At 43.6% G+C, this 20,347-nt stretch overlaps 1 protein-coding gene across 3 annotated transcripts; it reads right to left on the bottom strand.

Moving 5' to 3' along the window:
* Positions 1–872: 872 nt before the first annotated feature.
* smchd1 (structural maintenance of chromosomes flexible hinge domain containing 1) lies at positions 873–20,309 on the bottom strand. 3 transcript variants are annotated; one of them, XM_083680298.1, is made up of 47 exons: positions 19,886–20,309; positions 19,692–19,767; positions 19,414–19,572; positions 19,131–19,213; positions 18,852–18,985; positions 18,560–18,674; positions 18,279–18,398; positions 17,914–18,080; positions 17,701–17,794; positions 17,271–17,484; positions 14,605–14,722; positions 14,321–14,504; positions 13,943–14,140; positions 13,661–13,774; positions 13,377–13,483; positions 13,199–13,281; positions 12,926–13,039; positions 12,734–12,811; positions 12,461–12,580; positions 12,198–12,342; positions 11,879–11,978; positions 11,592–11,664; positions 10,746–10,885; positions 8,924–9,061; positions 8,506–8,748; positions 8,249–8,397; positions 7,859–7,944; positions 7,625–7,743; positions 7,329–7,490; positions 7,112–7,240; positions 6,920–6,999; positions 6,656–6,813; positions 6,445–6,563; positions 6,230–6,291; positions 5,739–5,826; positions 5,407–5,538; positions 4,957–5,112; positions 4,703–4,835; positions 4,402–4,521; positions 4,226–4,311; positions 3,969–4,091; positions 3,635–3,816; positions 3,340–3,449; positions 2,465–2,535; positions 1,926–2,100; positions 1,666–1,824; positions 873–1,340 (listed from the first exon to the last, which is right to left on the bottom strand). In XM_083680298.1, exons 1-47 carry the CDS (start codon positions 20,087–20,089, stop codon positions 1,213–1,215), a joined length of 6,048 nt encoding a protein of 2,015 aa, XP_083536424.1. In that variant the 5' UTR covers positions 20,090–20,309; the 3' UTR covers positions 873–1,212. The 3 variants fall into 3 exon arrangements, 1 of the variants encoding a protein (XP_083536424.1); XR_014554491.1 differs by having other exon boundaries at positions 1,200–1,340; positions 2,445–2,535; XR_014554492.1 differs by having other exon boundaries at positions 1,200–1,340; positions 1,926–2,102; positions 2,474–2,535.
* Between the last annotated feature and the right edge of the window lie 38 nt (positions 20,310–20,347).

The following is a 20,347-nucleotide window of genomic DNA, read 5'->3' as shown; positions in this document are numbered from 1 at the left end:
CCTCACATCACTCATCTGTTGTAGTTTGGTCTGAGCTTGTGTTCCCAGCGGTCTTACCTATGCACAACCAGTGGCAATTGTGTATGAAATTTGCTACAGCCTATATGCCTATAAAAAAGAGCAATTACAAATGTCATTAATATAGCCCACTGCCCATTATTGTGTTTAGGCTCCCAACACGCGCAAATAGACCGATCCATTTTGGGTGACATTTCATCCCTTGCCGATGTCAATTGTGATTCTAAGATACTCTTAACAAATGTATCATTGCTTTCCACAAGATATAAATCATGACGCACAGTGACACGAAGACATTGTCTTTAAAGACGCGCCTCTGGCATCTCTATGGGCAATCGCGCGCAAAAGTGCTCACCGTCGGCAACTCCATCGCACTCTATACCTTGAAGATCAACCCATTAATCTTTGCAAACACAGATTTGTTATATTTGCTTTCAAGTTATTAAAAAAACTGGTTCCTTTATACATGTGTGCCGATGATCTCCATTCAGAGATCATTGACCGCCCCATTTATTCTGAGGCTTCAGTTTGAGTGTATACAGGTACGTTGTCAACCATAGGACTTTGCATTTGACAAAAAATAACAACGAAAAAGTGCCCAGGTTTTATAAAAGTTTCTAATTTACCAAAATCGAATTGCATGTTCTAAACACACCCTCCAACTGTGGTAATCTCATATTTATGACACATTTAATGGGGTGTCATTGATGTAATGTCTAATGTAGGACATAACTTCAGGAAATCAGAGATTGATTTTAGGCCATCTTCTATGGGCCAATTAATTCTATATGTCCCAGGTTGAATGGATGAATATAAATAATGGAATTGAGTACACACTGAACACAAACTGTAATTGTACTCAATTTATTTAATATATTTTATTCTAATTTAGAAATACTAAATAATTTTTGGACATTGTCCATTAGCTGCTCTCTTTTTTTAAGACAAAAGAAGCAGGGATATGTTCAGTGGTTATTGAATGAAACTACTTAATCTACAGGACAGTAAAATGTACTGTAAAAATTTACTTGAAAGTACATTAAAATGTCAAAATATGAACAAGGCATTTAAAACAATATAAACCTGTACAAATTAATGAAAATGGATGAGGTTTCTCATCGTGCTCGAATTAAGAACATAACATTTTACTTCATCAAATACAATTGCAAACAAGACACTGTACACGGTACACATCTAGACAAATTCTCTGTCTTGGTTCAACTTCCGCCTTGTTCTCTTAGTTATGATACCGGATGGTTCTCCAACATCTTGAAGACTGTGTTTCACTCCAGTGGTAAACGGTGACCGAACTGGGGTATTGGCTGTTAAAAACAGAACAAACAAAATACCTTACATATTTGAACAAAAAGAAAGCACAGATTTAAAAAACCCCAGAAATAAACATTTAACTTAACTCACTAACTGCCAAAGAATTCTGGAACACTCACCACCTAGAGTACCAAGTGTTTCATGTGGTATTTACCTAGCAACAATACTTTGATTGGCTACAAAATGAACCATCATAATATAAGCATTTTTGGTGACCTTTGGCACTCTAAAATGTTGACAATTTGGGCGACATTATTCACCATCTGCTCTAAATGAGTTAATGACTTCAAATACATCCCTTCTCCCACTCAAACATACCAAGCAATCTCTCAATCTGTTTGAGCTGCTGCTCCTGCTCTTCCATCTCCTCCTCTTTCTTTACCATCTCAGGAGACTTCAGGTATTGCATGTGGTTATCAAAGTCATCCTTCACCTGCATGCTCTTCTGCATGGCCAATCGGTACTGCTGGAGCAGTTCTATAAACAGAGGCAAAGGCATTAGCATGACTGACAGACACACACAGAATGATCGAAAGGCAAAAACAAAGTTAAAATTACAATAAGTTAATCTGACTGACCAATTTGCTCTTGAAGGTTGTGGTACTGCTTTGGGAGAGGTGCCCCGAACACTTGGCCACGTAGTCTCTCGATGGGTGGGGCTTTGTTCTGCAAACCCCCAAACTTGCCGTTGGCGCGTATCCTTTCACCCTGCCTGGTGAGGAGCGTTGGACACGGCACTTTGCCCTGGACCACCTACACACAGCAGACACACAACTTGTTAAATAAGAAAACTAAAGGTTATAAATGTAACCAAGATTCTCTGAAGGAGATGAGGGAGAAGCTTCACTATGGGAAACACACTTGTGTGTACCTTTCGCTGAAGACCCTATGCAGGGCTATCACTTGCACAAGAGTGCATGTCCCATAGTGAGGGGTCGAACGGAGTCAATTAAATTAAAATTAAAATTATCTGTACAGTACCACCCCAACAATTACACTAGATACCTGTTAATCCTCTGAATGCAAAAACAATCTAACAAGCAAAATAAAACACTATTTGGCCTGTGGTATTACAGATGGCTTGATTAAGGTCATACAAACAACAAGCCTGATTCACCCCTTTCCTGTAGTGGTTTGCAGAGTCCAGGTCATCAATCAAAATGGCATCCCCCAGGAGGTTCCCAAACACTGAGGGCAACAGGGGATGATTATCAAAGAGGTATTGTAATCATACTCAACAAACAACATTACCGATCATTACCTCAAACCCCTCATTCACTTCCCAACTTTTACCATGACTCATCTTTATTTTAGGCTGAACTCAAGATAAGGCAGCTAAAGGCGTAAGCATGACATCATACAATTCCTTCTTTAGAGGGTGTATAAACTCAATTCAACTCTGGTCTGTTCTTTGAAGATCGGAAACAATTTAGGTTGTGATGTCAAAACCTTTGTAAGTTGAACCCGCAAGAAGCATAAGATAAAAGAGAGAATGTAAATCTGTTACAGGAGCCCCATTATGAGTCAGTCAAAATCTGGAATCACTGAAAACTAGCTTCATTAGTCAGGGAAAAAAACAAGAAAGAAAATAAGCAAATCATGAAAATAATGATAATATTCCTTTAACTCCAGAAATGAGACCATTATAGCCAATCATTTTTGTAGTGAAAGACTGGCGGAGGTCCAATTTCCGCCCCAGTAGCAGAGACCTTAGGGAGGAACCCCCTAACTGCCCCCTGTGAGGTAAGAGCCTGGGGTGCCGTCTGGAAGTGTTTATCCCAAACCCAGCAATAGTGACCAGGAGAGAAGGGGGCAGAGAGGAACTACCCCAACAACAGCAAACACACACACAGACGTTGGAGCATGGAGGTTACAGAGAGAAGGAGAAGCTTCTGGAACAGCAAGATAGACCCCTGGTCTGGTACCACTCATGCAGTGTAAACACAAGTGGACATGGTAGACATTTGATACATTTCATGCTGGAGGACTCACCCATTTGGCAGTTCTCTGTATTCTGAGGACAGATCAGCAGATCTCGGGCAAACACAGGATTGCCAATGGGACAGAAGCTGCTCTGACCATTCTTTATGTGGGGCAGGGGTCTGGAATAAAAGAGCTTGGTACATCTCACCAAGGCATGTAAGCCCAATAGCGCGCACACACACACACATTTACAACACAGCTATCGAAGCAGAAACCTCAGGTCACATAGCTTCAAACTGCAAGTGGCCGTTTTCAACAACAACATCTTGTTTTATGAGACAAAGTATGTTAGTATGTATCGTACCGGTTGAAGTTTTTCCAGAACACAGTGTCTAGGGGCATGACCTGCTGCTTCCCCTGGGTGTCATCATAGATCCTCCTCGCCGCAGCCGTGGTCGTGGTGACAACACAGTCCATGTCCCCCAGGAGATGCCAGGATAGAACCGTAGCAGCATCATCGTCTTCCACCAGCGCCAGGTGGGCAATCTGCATGGGATATGACCAGAACATCTGCATCAATCTGAAATTGAATCTCAACTAAAGAACCCATAATATACCGTTCTTTCCTGGTTAAACCACTACAACAGTTCAGAGGCATAAGATAGCTGCAGAGACAGGCATATTTTTCCTGACATTACCTTTCCCAGGACGTCCAGACTGAAACTGAAGGGGTCAGCCATGGAGCAGACTCTCCTAGGCTGGAGTTTAATACTCTCCGCATCAGCTGTTTTCTGACTGATGAGGGCATCGATCACTGTAATCTATAAAAAAATATAATTCATCCATGTGTCATCATCCAATCTTTTACTTTCACCTTTAAGTACACAGCATACCGACTGTGTTGTTGTTCGTCTATGAAGATGGTGGTAAAATGTGGGCATGATCAAACACTCACAGATGCCAGGTGGGCCACATTGAAGTTATTCCGTTTGAGCTCAGATTTCATATTGTTCTCCTTGCTGGTGGCATCTCGCGCCTGGTCTGAGTGAGTGAATGAAATGATCACATTAGACATCGTATCTCTCAAGATTGTCACATTCACCACAACATCATTTGATATGGCAAACTTACTGCTGAGCTCAGTGATAAGTTGCCTGTTTGTATCAAACAGACTTTTATAGATGTCAATGGTCTGGGAGAGCTGGTCTTTCTTCCTGGTCAGTTCAGACATTTGCTTCTGGTTCTCCACATCTACGGGAGAAGACAATGGTCAAGATGACCTGAGACATGCTGGTCCAACTGCCAAGACACTGACCTTAATTTGATCTAAATTCATGTGGTTTAAATACATAATTTAATAATTCAATAATTGTACCAAGTAAATGGCTTATTGGTTATTGATAACCCACTGACTGTCCCATTTATTACTGACCATTGTAAAAGCGGAAGGGGAGCTCATATGCAGCTAGGGGCTTCTTTGGACCAAACCCTGAGACTGAAGGTTTGAAGTGAAGGACATATTCATTTCCATCCTGTCCAGGGCTGTTCTCCATGATGGTCAGATTCTAGAGGGTGGATAGACAAGTTAAAGGACTGTTGTGTTCAAAGCCCAAACACAACAATATTATAAAACAACACACACACACACACACACACACACACACACACACACACACACACACTCACAGAGACATTGGCCTGTCCTTCAGACAGGGAGATTTGAAGGGTCATGGCTTTGGCCTTAAATAGAGGCAGGTCTTTATCACTGGACCCACTGGAGCTCTTGATAGACACCACCACCTTCCCACTCAGCTCCAACCCGGCTGGGTTGTCATACAAATCCTGGGGGGAATCAACACAAACTCCCAGTCAGTTAGGGTTTGTTAAGAAAATACATTTCTCAAAGGGTACTTTAAATTGCAAATATCTGAGGAGAATGTTAAAAGTATTCCTCCTCTACAACAGAATAAGAGTTTTAAAATTAATCATCAACTGACTTTAACTCTCAGTGTACTTACAATATATGTCGGAACTGGTACGTCGAAAAGGATGTGAGATACGTGTGATTTAACAAGATAGCATAACTGCTTGTGATGAGCGATTTATGACATCCACTTCCAGGGTACATAATCTCACCATTAATTTCAGAGTCATATTCCTAACAAGGGTACGACTGGCGATGACGTTGTTGTTGGAAACGACTGGAGTCAGTGGCTGTGAATCTGGAGCCAATTTGACAGGGTCGTTGGGCACCACATTTATGACATACTAGGGGAGGACAAGAAACAGAGGGCAGTGATTATAGTGACCTAAAGTCACACCACGACATAAAAGATGGCTTTTTTAAAACAATTGGGAGACCAATTTGGAGCCAAAAGTCCATCTTTATGTATTTAATTTCAAGACAGGTTTGGGGTGTGTGGAAATGGCTTGTCAGTTCTAACCCAGCTGGTTTATGTTTAACCCACCTGGTGACTCCACAGCCCTTTGGTTTTGTCTACACACAGCACAAACTGGATGGTATACTTCCCAACACGGTCTGGAATGACTTTGTCTCTGTTTGTTGAGAAAGAAACGAAAACGGCATTCGTATGCATCAACAAAACCACCTTAACTTATTTAATGCCGAAGGCGAATAAAGTCGCCCAAATTGTCAACATTCTAGAAGTGCCAAGGGTGACTTTATCAACCAATGATGCTTCGATTTGTAGCCAATCAATGTATTGTTGCTAGGTAAATACCACATAAAACACCTGGCATTCTAGGTGGTGAGTGTTCTGGAATTCTTTGGCAGTTAGTGAGTTAATAATGATATTGACAAAACAATATTGATAAACATGTAGAAACAGACACATACAACCATTTAGACAGGAGAGGAAAGGATGAGGACCTATCAGGATCTTTCTACTAGTTACCAACATTTAGCTAAACCTGTCTAAGCACAAGCAGTATTGCTTACCTGAAGTGAAAACAGTCATTCTTCTCGTTTTCCATGGGTTTACTGCACTTAAATTGGGAGGCCTTTAGGAAAGCATACACAAAATTAGGTGACTTTGATTATTCACATCGGATAAGACAAATTATTTATTCCCATCAACAATTACTTTTTCATATCCATCTAGAAGTTTCTAACACTAGAACACAGTCTGAATGGTAGCCCTGAGTATCACTCACCCCAACTGCAGGGGGCCTGGTCCCTGAAGCCTGCCCCTTCCACATAAACATGGACATGGCAGCAGGATTCAGGTTCTTGATTGGGCTACCCTCCTCCGACATCACAGATACTAAAAACTCTGGAATCACAGAGACAACCAAGCTCATAAAGTGAGATCATTCTAGCTTGCACGCACACACACACACAAAAAACAAACAAACAAACAAACACCTGTGAGGATGCTTCCAGCAGGAAACACTGCCTGTGTGTCATACTCCACTACCAGTTTGACAGGTTTGCTGGGATCAGGGATGATGGTGAGCTTCAAAGACGGACCAGGAATGGGCTTCTTGTTGAAGGACCCTCTGAACTCCAGCTCATACTCCCCCCTTTGACAAGAATAGGTGGTTTAAACTGCCCTCCAATAGCACAAGGTCAGAGGATAACTATGGCTAGAGGTATAGTGTTAGGATGAGAGAAGAGTGGAAAACTCACTTTGGACCGCTCACATTGTCCACTACAAAACTGGCTTTTCCTTCTGTGTCTACTGGTTGTGAAGTAACAGAGGACCTCACCTGAAAGAAGACCTCAAAATAAATAAATATATAAAAAACATAAAAAATGTTAATAAGAAGTTGACTATACTATTTTTTTGCCCTAAAAACAATAGAGGTGAGAGTGGCGAACCTTCAAGGCTGAGTTGGATGTCCTTAGCACCACAACCACCCCCTGGTCAGGGGAGAGGTTCCCCCACCTGTCATACAACTGGAGCAGGAAGGGCTTCTGTATGCCCTGCTCATTCAGCACCTGCAGGGGCTGAGACAACAAACATAACACATGGATAAGTTACAGTAAGAAGAAACAAAGAGATCCCCATGTGCCAACCTCAGAGCATGGTGCTCACCTCTTCTGGCCCGTCCACCAATTTTAGCTGAGCAGGAACTCCGGCTATCACTTTGATCCTCACGTATTCCACAAAGTCCTTCCAGGTGAAGCACAGCTCCCTGGGACCTGGGGTCCCGGGGTGGAACCGCACCCCTGTCACCACCATCGACTGGGTGCTCTCCTGGGTTTAAGACACAACATATGGATATTTGCATTTAGGGATTTATGTTCTATATTGAACATTTCTGATTCCTATTCTAAGTTCAGCATGCATGAATGAATAAAAAGTTCTCTCTTGTTCATTAAAGTTCCGACCTGCCACGTTAGGACTAGGGCTGATTTGTCAAGACCCTCAGCATCCGCAGTGACTACATCCACACAGGTCGAGGTCAGCGTCTGGGTTTTATTCCCATACTGGTCTGTCAGCTCTAAGTCTGGAAGTTAATCAAGTTTGGCAGTTAATCAAGTCCCCAATGTTAATAGGTGTCAGAAAATGGTGAGTAAACTGTTCTTTAATTTTGCTGATTATGATCAGGTCCAGAGACTTACAGATCTTTCCTGATAGGACTTCTCCCATCCTTACGGTTGTGTCGCTCAGTGTGGTCTTAATCTGTTTGGGCTCGTCAGGGCGAGGCCTACAACACACACACACACACACACACACACACACCAGCTGATATTATACACAGAGCACAATACAGCTCTTATGACCATCACACTCTACAATTGGCAGTGGAGAGGCACAATGAAAACTCACTTGTTGCTACTTTTACAAACAAATGAACAATGAACAACAATGATATTATGCTTCCAATGTTCCTATCCATTACCCATTTGGGGCTAAGGGCTTTGCCACATCATTAAACAGGCGCATAAATGTCGCTTGAATGCAAGATATTTGTATCCCCAATATGCTATACTGTAGTAGGACAGGCTTACACAATGGTGAAGGAGGTTTCCACAGACAGATTCTGGTCCTGGTAGGACACCTGATAGAAGTGCTCTTCCTTCACCAGTGTGGGCACCAGCACGTTGGGCAGCTTCCCCTGGACCAGCTCCTCCACACTAACATCAGCTGTCCAGTTCACCTGACACACGGGTTAACAACATCATTTTCTACTAATATTATTCTGATAGCAGATGAATGTGGCACAATTACTAGTAAGATAGGATGTCCTTCATTCAGATTGCATTACCTTGATCATGGGGGCCAGCTCCGCTGACAGAGGGACCTCCCTGCCTCCTTCGTCATACATTCTGTAGTGCAGGTTGTCCAGGACGTCACCGGCCGTCCAGTCAATCTTCTCTTTGTCCTTCAGCACCATGGCCTCCTCTTCCTCCTCCTCCTCCTCCCCGTAGCTGTATACCTCCAGCCTGGACACACGCGTGCTGGGGACCACCGTCAGCTCCCTCTGCACCGCTGCAATGGTCTTCTGACTCTGACAGGACAGGACATCACAGACCAGACGAGGGGTGATTGTTAGGGTAGGATAGGATCATGACTAAGCTATCACCCATGGAGGGGCAGAATAGATTGTCCCAGTGTTGACACAGTGATTCAAGGTTTTTGGGGACAAATCAAGGGAGCATTAATCAGGTGAAAGGGATACTTACGGGGATATCAAATTTAGCTTTAATCATCTGCTCTCCCATCATGTTTTTGAGGTTTATTTGCTTCAGCACCAGCTGGCCAGCTCCTGTGTTACTGCAGTCTACAGCCACCGTGGATGAGGACCCAGGAGTCTCCTGCAACTGAGACACCACAGTAGAAATACAACAAATACCACGTAAATCGATGGAAATGTTATGAGCCAACTTATTATTGTACATTAATCAGATAACTAATCAAATGTATTTTGAACCCAACATTGAAACAACAAACATTCTATTGAGCAACATTGTGTATCTGGAAGGGAAGAGAGGCTCCAGGAATCTGTGGTTGTCTATAGGGGATGGAGGGGGGCATTCTGCTGGCAAACAGTGAAAAGCTCTTTATCTCAGTAGGAAGGAAAGGGATGGAAACATTGTGATGCCTCTATCAGGGTAACATACATAGAGTGGCAAGAACTTACGAGCAGCTCAGGGCCTTTCCCTGAGATATTTTACATTTACATCATCTATCCATCAGTCATCATAAGAAAAAGTAATCTATGCTAGGACCAGGGGCCATTGGCAGTCACAATGCTAGAAGAAGGAAGAATTCCTTTTTTTATTTTATTTTTTATTTATTTTTATTTGTTTACAGGAGAGAAACTTGTACAGGGGGGTAGTGAGGATGAAGACGTCTTTAGGAGGGACAGTTAAGATGTAGCCTGAAGAGATGGGTCTTCAATCTACGGCGTAAGATAAGTAGTGACTCTGCAGTCATGACATCAGTGAGAAGCTCTGATGCGAGCTGCTACCGGGAGCCAGTGAAGGGTGCGAAGGAGGGGGGTGACATGGGAGAATTTGGGGAGATTGAACACCAGACAGGTGGCAGCATTCTGGATGAGCTGCAGAGGCCTGATGGCGGAGGCAGAGGGCCCGGCCAAAAGTGGGTTGCAGTAGTCGAGATATGATGTTCATTTCTACCAGGAATTCAAAACAATTACATTTTCAAACAAAAGATGTGTTAACACATCAAAACTGTTTGGGAGTACTGCAAGCATCTGTAATTGATGGATTTAGTTTAATATGTCCTAAGTAGAATCTGTGTAACAAGTTAAACACTCAAAGTGTCCCAACTATCCCCATATGTGAGAGAACTGCCTCCCAGAGAGAAAAGGCCCCATTGTTTTTCCATGAATGTTTCTTGAGAGGATGAAAGCCCATCAGTCAAATATATCTAAAATAACATGATGGTCGATTATCTGAGAGAGAGCACTGGGAAACAGAGCTATCTGGACAGTGGCCCTCTAGGACCACAAATGCTCATCCTCTCTGTGACAGACTGACACACCCTCTTTCACGACCCAAATAAGTTTGAAATACTACTTTGGCAGTGTGACACCGCCTCTCCCAGTATATTAGGTTCCTGAGACAGGCATGTCTGTTCCCTTTGAGCCCATGTTTTTCATTAGCCAACTGCTGAGACTTGGAAACAGAACCACACATTCACACACACACACACACACAGTCCAAGTATGACATGAGAACACACGCACGCATGCACACACACACGGTCCAAGTATGACAACATGCTTACAGTGCTTGGTTTGTCCTAACAAGAACATGATGCTATTTACTTCTCTCTGAGAGATCAAAATAACTTTTTTTCTATTGGAATTAAATTCTATTAAAAAAAGAAAAAAGAAAAGAGAGTTCATTTGTATGAGTATCAACATCCAGCCCAGATCTCCTGGTGGAACTTCAGAGGTTGTGAATTCCTCTGCTTTGCAAGTTCTTTATTCAGCATGTACTGCAGAGTCAGAGGCTAGCTGTGAACATCTGACCATACCTGGCAGCGAATAATCAGTTTGGGGTGAGCTGTGATGTTTCCAGCTTCATCATGGACTTCCACATCAAAGTTAACACATGTTCCATTCTCCACAGTGATTGGTTGATCCTCAGGTTTCACTTTCAGGGTATGTGGGTTACCTGAAAAATACACAGGTGATAAAAACAAATTGCCCCCCCCCCACACTGTCACACAAATAATTTGTAATTATTTAAAGTTATTCTAATTTATAGTGTACATGCCCCATAACCATTTTACAGCCTCTAGCCTCATTGCCACTTAGCTTCACACAGTCTATAAGATGTATTGTTCTGCTGCTCTTTTTTGTAAATTTGTAAATTCCAAGTCAATTTCCTGTATGTGCAAATATACTTGGCCAAATAAAAGAATTCTGATTCTGAATTGAATGAATCTTAGTATGTGTGCACATACCTAGTTCTGCTTGTAAAATATTGTTTAGGGTAGGTTGACTACCACGTCAAGCACAGCTGGACAGCATCTGCAAGTTTGTCACCAAGGCAATCACTTTTAAAAGCCCTTGCCAGGATCCCCCCCCTCCCCAAAGGGATGTTTCTTCTTACACCAGACCCCCCCCCCCCCCCCCCCCCCCCAAGTTGCAGTCGTAAATCAGCAGATAGCAGACAGTGTTTTTAAAACAGAAGGCACTAATAACTCATAATACAAATGGTCCATTCATTCTTTAACAAGTAAAAAAGTTAAGTGAGGAATTTGGGACAGTCCTCTGAATATCCACATCGCCATCTACCACATACTTGAGGTACAAAAGGACTTTGAAAGTTACACTGACTTCTTTCTTGAAAGCTAATTAATCAAATCCAGTCTTACCAGGGAGAAGACTGATCTTCACAGTCTGTGTATCCTGCTTGAGGCCAGGCAAGACCACCTTAATGTTATATGTCTGACAAAAGGAAATATTTCTGATTACAAAAATGTGCATTTTAGGGTTAGGGTATGTTTGCGAGAACAGCTTTCTATGGTTCATCTGGTGAAGCCACACACACACACACACACACACACACACACACACACACACACACACACACACACACACACACACACACACACACACACACACACACACACACACACAGACACACACACAGGTCTCTGACCTTGCACTGGTAATTCTGCACTGCCCCTCTGGCTCTGACTCCTCTGATGGTGAAAGTAGTCCCACTGGCGGCCGCCCCCTCGTAACTCAAATCTAGGTCACTGAAACACAGCAACCAGCAGCTAAATAAGGTGGGGCGCAACATCTGGCACATGAATCACCTGACTGAGCCTAATGATTAAGCATTATAATATAATAATCAGTCAATACACACATATTTATGGTACAAACAGAGACAGTGAACAAAAAATCCCCCAAAATATCACTGAAGGTGCATTTCATTCAGATTGTTGAACACAACCATTTGGTGTGTAACCCACCTACATTCCAGGACAGGCTTGAGTTTAGGAGGGGGTTGAGCTGGGTGCCCATACTCATCCACAAACTCCAGGAGGATGTCAAAGGGCATCCCTACATGGAGAGGGGTAGTCACTGCACCCACCACAAACCTCTCTGCACTGCCCTCTGTGGGAGAAGGGAGAAAGAGAGAGAGGAATGTTTAGGAGACAATTATGATTGCTACTGGAAAATGTATTCTATATGTGTTGCATATCAGTGCTTTATTACAGCTAAAGTTACCTACCTATGATGGAGAATTGGATTGTGTGGCTGGGCAGCTGTTTCCCACCCCAAACAGTGGCATTGCTTTCATTGAGAACCGTGTTCAAGTACAGAGTGTATTTTCCCAGCATGTTCAGGTTCTCTGCAATAGTGACAGGAGTCTGAGGCTAGGTTAGTTGTCTAACTTCCATGAGCATATTATTCCAAAACGTGTGGGGAGATTTAACAGAGGGACAGCTTAAACAATTATAGTAGGAAAGCGTCAGAATTACTCAATTAATAAAGAGAAGAGTACCCATGGTTTTGAACCAGAATGCCCACTTTGCAGAATGTTGAGCGATGTGGGAGTTTGTCTCTATATCCCCATTAGTACCTGCAGAGGAAATGGGAAAAACAATTTACGACACATTGCCATTACTTTAGCAACTTGGCATGAGCCATCTAAACAACAACAAAACTCAATCTCAACAAAAACACAACAACTTACCATGCCGAACAACTTTTAGCTCTACCAAAAGTTTCTTTGCTGCACTATGAGTGGCTGATGGCATCCTGGAAATGGACTCTCCTTTCTTGTTCAGAATCTCCACATGGAGCGGTCCTGAAAGAACATGAGAGGGAAATCTTACTGTCACAAACATGCGCACATTCAAGATACAATATAAGAAAACACTTTTTTACTGATAAGTATGTTATTCTGGTTTGGCAGATTACATTGAGCTTTAAGGAAAGGTGCAGGGGTGTGTGAAGTATTCTGTACCTAGAGGGGTCCCTGCTGGGCGGACAGCATTCTGGGCCCAGGGGTTGACTTCTGGCCACATCACTTTCAGCTTCTCTGGGAGTCTGGGGCAAAACAAGGAGAATGTTGCAACAATGACCCATCAGTGTGTAATAACACACTGGTGCATGGGAAATTAAATCCAAAATTAATTTCTCACTTGGCTAGTTCCTCATCAATGTTTTTCTTTATGCTTGCATTGGTAACCGTCTTATCAATTTTGGAGATGGGTATTGTCTTGATCTCATCATAAAGTGCCTTTGGTTCCTACAGAAAGAGAGGAATTTTGCAGCCTGTGTAACTTTGATAGAAGTCCAAGTCAATCCAAGTCAGTACACCAATAGATTAAACATTTCAAGCTATGCAAATTCCTTTGATTAAAAGTCTATGATGTACAAAGTGCTACTATGATCATTGTCTTGAATGCTACCCAACATATCTCACCATGGCCACCCGAACCTGCCCCCCTGTGGCATAGACATCTCCATCATGTTCCCCGTAAAGCAGGAACTGAACAATGGAGCCAAAGAAGATGGGTTGTGTCTTCTGAGACTTAACCTAGAGGGAGAGGAAAAGAGCGACAGGCTGTGAGATCTCAGCACACTATGACCTAGTTCAGCATCAGACAGAAAAAGGCACACTTCAACATAATTTCATTAACACACTGAACAATGTTATCCAACAATACAGACTCTCTTGTTATAAAGAGGAACTAAGGATACCCACATATTGGCCTGCTTTGTATGTTCTGCCATCCCACTCGATGGAGGAGAAGGAGGCCCAGGGAGACTGCATCTTCTTGGTGGACACGTCACTTCGTGTGATTGTGCCGTTGAAGCCCATGAACTTCACTTGCTTGTCCCACTTCTCATGGCAGGTCTTCAGCCACTGGTTAAATTCCTTATTGATCTTAACTCTTTGTTCCTGGGAGGGATAAAGACATGTAGGCTATGGTTATTAACACAACAATATTATAAGTTATGGTCAAACAACTAAAGTCATACATGTCAGTTTATAGGTCTTAATTTTCCAGTTCAGGCTTTCTGCAGCCGAGGATTGAGCTTTGTTAGTGACAGATGATGATCATAAAAACCAAGTAGCTACCTGGCCATTGACGACACGTGTGAAGATGGTATCCTTGTTCCTTAACTGCAGCTCCAGGTCCATGAAGGTGAGCTTGTTGGTGCTGATCTGGAACCTGTCGTTGGTGAACAGCACTCCTGAGAACCTGCTGTAACAATCTGCAGGCAACTGGGCCGCCTTCTTGGGCCGAGCGCACCAGTCAAACCTGAAACATGCAACACAAACATTATTTCAAGAAAATAGTATTAAAAACATCAACATTTAAAAAAAAAAAAAAAAAAAAAATGTATTCTGAAAGTCCTTACTCAGAGACAGTTGTGTATGGTATGAGTCGTCCATTCCAAAAACACTCAAAGATGGGCCTCTTTCCCCTGGCCTGGTTCTGGATGATCACAATGTCATCATCGTCCTCATCTGGGGATGCTGATTGTCACAGAAGGAACAAAATGAAATCAGATTAAAATATGACATCATACAAAACATAACATAGATAATAGGAAATAACAATAAAATAGACATACATGTGCTCTGTAGGCACTTATATAATCATACATGTGATAGTCTGTGATTGACTGTGGAGGTAGGGGGAAGATGGAATAGAGTAGGACCCTAGTAGACACTACACTACACGTCACACCTCACGCCAGAGGGGGCATTCACAGCAGTGGCCACTGGCCGGTTCTCCGCCAGGAAAAATAAAGGAGGGGGGAATACAGAAAACACAAGAAACAACGCATAGCTTGCTTGCTTTCACTCACTGGTATCCGTTCCAGTAACGATCTGGCTTTCTCCTTTGAAGACCAACGACAAAGAACGAAAGAGGAGTGTAAAGAAGAGCGCCTGTGTTGAAAGACTGGCAAGCGAGCAGGAGAAAGCCACAGCCCTGGAAACTTGGGCAAAGTATATGATCATCAAGCACCTCTGTAGCAAAAACAGTAAACAATCTGCTCCTGTGAGTTGGAGGGTTTCTCTACTGTCTCTGTCCAATAAAAAAAAAAACAGAGAGAGAGTGGGACTGCCCCACTCCAAAAAATAACCATAGGACAATTCTATGAACACTTTGAATATAGTGTCATCATGGCCAATACACTCTCAGTGGTTCCCCTTAGAGTTCGGATTGAGACAAGTGCTTTATCTCTCCGATCCTCTTCATCCTTATCGACTGGATCATGACCCAAACCATATCTGACAAATCCAGAGGCATCCAGTTCACCCAGCTGGAGGACTTTGCCGATTACCTTACTGTAATTTCCAACAAACACTCAATCATACAGAAGAAAACTGACAGGCAGGCTGGTCTCAACATCAACATCTAAAAAAACTCAAGTCTTGTACATCAATGCCACCACCCTGGCGCCAGTGGTTGTAAACTGTTACCCACTGGAGTTTGTGGATAACTTCACATACCTGGGCAGCCTCATCAGGAGTGACAGCGGGGCTCAAAAAGACATCAAGGCAAGATTAAGAAAAGCTTGGTGCCTTCTTGAAGCTGCTATTAGTCCCGATGCAGGCATGTGGCACGGGCTACACGGAATGGGGGCAGTGGTGGTTGCCCCGGGCATTATCCTGATCTGGCTGCCTTCATTGTCTGTAGGCAGGGGATGCCCTGCGCCAATGGACAGGTCGCGGCTGGCCGGTGTTGGCTGCCCTGTTGCAAGTGTACCACGGAGTTGGTACGGGTTGGCGACTGCTACCTAGACCGATTTTGGGTCCCTTTTCCCTTTCACTGGTGAGTGGCTCTTGTGGTGCGGGGGGTTTGGTTGGCTGGGGCCTATGCTGTAGGCCCTCCCAGTGCCGGTACGGGCTGTGATGGTTGTAGTGTTGGCTCTGAGTGATTATGCCGACTTGATGCTGCCCTCCCTACCCACCTGATGTCCCTCTGGTGGGCCGTCCCGTGACGGAGTGGACCCGGTGTGAGGCGCTGGCCGTGTCCTTTAGATGTAATTCAGATGTCCCTTAGATGCGCCAAAGGCCTCAGGCCACCTGCTTTTTGCTGACTTCCCCACTCTTGGATGAGGCTGGCTTGGACGAGACTGATGATGGATCTTGGAAGCTGTCTCCTACGGTGCATCAGGAGGATTCTCCGGGGATGAGGAGGATTCAGATGCTGGTAATCCATCTGTATTGGACGATTTGACTATGATGAAAGAACCCACTCAGGGCTCCACTGCTTCTTTCATGGCTCTGTGTCGCAGAGCTGCCGTGCGCCAGGATGTGAAGTAGCCTTCCTCTGCCCCACTTGCAAAAGATACAGTCTTCGTGGGTTTTCACCTGGCCACCCCCACGCAACCGGTCAAACAATGTGACTAGCCCTGACATGGCGACTTGCCCCTTTCTCCCAGTTCCTGGATTTGGACTAGATGAATGAGAAGGGACTACTCGAGGCCCCACCTATGTAGGGGACCATCACTACCTACCTGGCACCGTCCAACAACAAAGATAATGTGGCAAGGGGCTCCTTGCTATCACCATCAAGTGATAGTTGGATAAGATTAACCACTACCTGGAGTTGGCGGCATGGTACTTCAACTCTGTAGCTATGCTACAGGCATACCAAGCTAAGGTGCTTGGTGACCTGAGCACGGCCCTGTCTAACTCACTCAACTCTCTCGCTACACCATGCTGGCTATGGGCCAGGGGATGGACACTCCAGCCGTGGGGACCCTGTCGTGGGGACTACAGTCGGGCGGACCCTGTGGTTAAAATCTGGTCTCCCAGATGTCACCCCTCTGACTGTTGGCACTGCACCCGAGTCCTCCGAGGGGCTTTTTGGTCGAAACCTTGAGGAGATGCAGACCCGAGTCGAGAGAAAGAAGCAGCACTTCTTTCACTTCTAGACCCCCTTCTAATAGGCTTAACTGGGGGGTGTCCCCGAGTGAGAGGTGTTGGTGCAGGTTGGAGGTGCCTGGTGCTGCTACCGTTCATTATGAGTAACTCCTACACACTGACTAACATGTAAATGTTATGTTACCTGGCACAGCATAGGGGTCTTCAGGGTAGGTTTCTCTGTCATAGAGGAAGGGGTGGTATCTCAGGACTCCCTCCACTGTTCCGTCAGTATCGGCATAGGCCTTGAATTCAAACGTGTCAGCTGACGAGTTGATGTATAACGTCTGCATGTCATTGTCAATCTCTCTGAGGTTCACCATTCGAGGGATCTTGGGGAACTTCTCTAGAAGGGAGATCTGATTGGCATGAGGTTTAATACATACCATTACATCAAGATATAATCTCAGGACTAGATTTAATGTAAATGAAAGCATATTTATCAAATGTTTATATGTTGATACATTTACTATGCAGACAGTGTCTGAAGCGCCATAAAACACGTATTTACATATTAACTTTTCCAAAAGCACTTTAGAGGTGTAACTAAATATGACACCACTGGACTGTCTTACCTGAAGGTCAATGTTGGAAACAGAGGCTGAGTTTCGATAGGTGGCTTTCACGTCATTCCCATTTATGCCGTGTATGTAATAATGATATATGTGACTGAAATAAAGCACATTTAAACCAATGAACAAACAGCAAAGGGGGACTAATGCTAATGGGACCAGTGCTAATCGGACTGGAGTGTGTGTATGTGGAATGGGGCAGGGGGGTGAACTCACGCCAGTTCTCTGGTCCACAGGTGGAAATCCTGCTTGAGGAAGGTGATATGTTCAGGCTGTACCCCCGTTATCACTACAGCTGTGAAGCTCTCCTTCCCAATCTCCTCAGAGATGAGGCCATGGAGAAAGCGCTCCTCATCATCTCTTACATGTGACATGTCACCCACCTGTCAGGGGTACGATTCAGAGGATGAACAGTCACCACTGTAACATAGTGGGTCCTGATTATTTTTGTTGTTGTTTGTTTGTCTGTCCCCCCCCCCCCCTCCAAATTGCACTATGACACCAACTTAAAGCTTCAGAGTGATTGGTGACTGGAGTTTGTTTTACACTGGACTGTCTGAGGTCACAAGTGAATCCCTTACCTTCCTGTTTCTGATGAATCCACTATAAATGTCCTCTTTGTTACGCTCCTTCCTCTCAAACTCCTCCTTTGAAAGTATAAGTTCATGGACATCTGGGGAGCCCGCTGGTTTAGTGATCATCTTCAACAAAGACAGATATGTCAAGTCACATGAATCACATACATTACAGAACAACTATGGAAGTTATAGGCTGCATGTCAACTTTACAATTTTGTAAAAAGCATGAGCTCATATTTGGTAACCTTTCATATAACCAAGTTGGCCAGAGATTCAACACTTACCCTGGTTGACTGGCCAATGTAGAACACAGCTTGTTTTCCTCCAACTCCAAAATAGGATATATCGCTGTTGAGACTGCGCGGGACAGGATCAGGGCGGATATAGCCAGCATTATCACTGCAGTGAGAAAAGAACATGAGTGCAAACATTCATCCTCCCAACTGTGATATGGTAAAGATACCTCAGATGGGATGCCTCAAAAACAAACGTACAGTCAATCCTCATCAGCTAGTTATTCAGAGAGTGCCATGTAATTTCAATTGGTCTATTGGGATGGACTCATGGTAAACAAACCTGGTGAAGTTGCTGTTCTCCCTGGTGAATTTTGAGAGCCTATACACTGCCCAGTTATTGAGCTGCTTTGATGTCATGCCACAGCCATTGTCTAAGATAACAACTGCTGGTTTCCCCTGGGACTCATCAAACAACTGGGGAAAGACATGAGAAACATTTGCCTACTGTTGGATCACCATAACATACAAATACAATTGAGGTGAATGACATTAACATTCAAAAGACTATCATAGCCAACACATTACAATGTTGTTATTAAAGAATAACTTCATGACTAACCAATCGAATGTCTATTGTCCTCACTCCTGTGGTGCGTGATGTTGCTGACAGTGCATTGTCAATTAGTTCTGCAAAGGCATATGCTGAAAGACCAACAACAAAAAAACACGAATTAGCTTCCAGTACGTATAATGGACTGTGTCACTGTTTAGCCTAATTGATAGGCTGCATAACAAGCACTAGATATTTGCTGAGAGGTTACTCATCATGTGAACTCATTTTCATATTATGTTGAATGTTGTTGACATATGCAGGTTTCGGTAAAGGTCAATCACACACTCACGTAATGACTTCTGGCCCTCACTAGCATAATACTCATACATGCCACTCTGAACAAGTGTATCATAATGAGGGAGGAACACAATCCGTTCCTGTGTTGCCACTGGTAAGATTTGGTCCTCCCTCTGCAATAGGTGGAGGGTGTTTCCATCTTGAAGTTCCTCTGAAAGTAAACATGAACAAAAACAATAACTGATTAGGCCTCGCCCCCACCTCTCATTACCCCTTGAAAAATAACATTTCACTGATAAATACGAGTTATAGTTATAGCAAGTCACTTACCATATCTGTCAAAATCTATTCCTATTCTGTCTGTTGTTGTCAACACAAACGTTTCGTTGGTGGGAATGCCAAATTCCTAAGGAGAGCATGGGACATTAACTTAAGTTAAGCATACATTGCCAATAGTTTAGCAACAATGTTTGACAAAAAAAAGCTACATGTCGGCGATATGAATGACAGAATGCAGTGAACACCTTGGAAACAACTTGAAGGAAGTCATTGAAGTCCAAGCCATTAATATTCAGAACTCTCTCCGTAGCGTCTTTCCTTTCAAGGCGGCAGTCATTAACGACGACTCTTTTGCGCGGTGTGTCACACTCGTTGGTTTCATTTACCAAGGACGTTGGTGGTTCGTTATAGCTGTTTGCGGATATTTGCTCAACACCCAGACCCGACATGTTTCTTTTCAACTGAAAGAAAGCACGTGCGTGGTACTGGATGACTAGCCAGTAGTACTATCCACTAGTTTGGATAGCTAATGTGGCAGGCAGCTAACTAGCTAACGTTAGGTGGGCTTCGCTTGTCGTCCCCACTGTCCTGCGCAATATTTCCAATATGTTTTGCTGTTTATATTTCAACGCTTCGACAAACATACATTCCTTCGAATTTGGTGCTGTCCTTTCTGTATTAGTACGTTCCTGCTACCGTACGGTAAG

This window comes from Argentina silus, assembly GCF_951799395.1.
Source record: "Argentina silus genome assembly, chromosome: 1".
NCBI classification, from domain to species: Eukaryota; Metazoa; Chordata; class Actinopteri; order Argentiniformes; family Argentinidae; genus Argentina; species Argentina silus.
The sequence above is the reverse complement of the archived record's forward strand: the minus strand, read 5'-3'. Positions and strand labels throughout refer to the sequence as shown.

Coding starts and splice junctions, on each gene's coding strand:
- smchd1 (XM_083680298.1), bottom strand. CDS start 20,089: ATGTCGGGTCTGGGTGTTGAGCAAATATCCGCAAACAGCTATAACGAA. Junction 12,343..12,460: donor AATCCAATTCTCCATCATAG/GTAGGTAACTTT, acceptor CTTCTCCCACAG/AGGGCAGTGCAGAGAGGTTT. Junction 4,836..4,956: donor AAGGACAGGCCAATGTCTCT/GTGAGTGTGTGT, acceptor TCCACCCTCTAG/AATCTGACCATCATGGAGAA.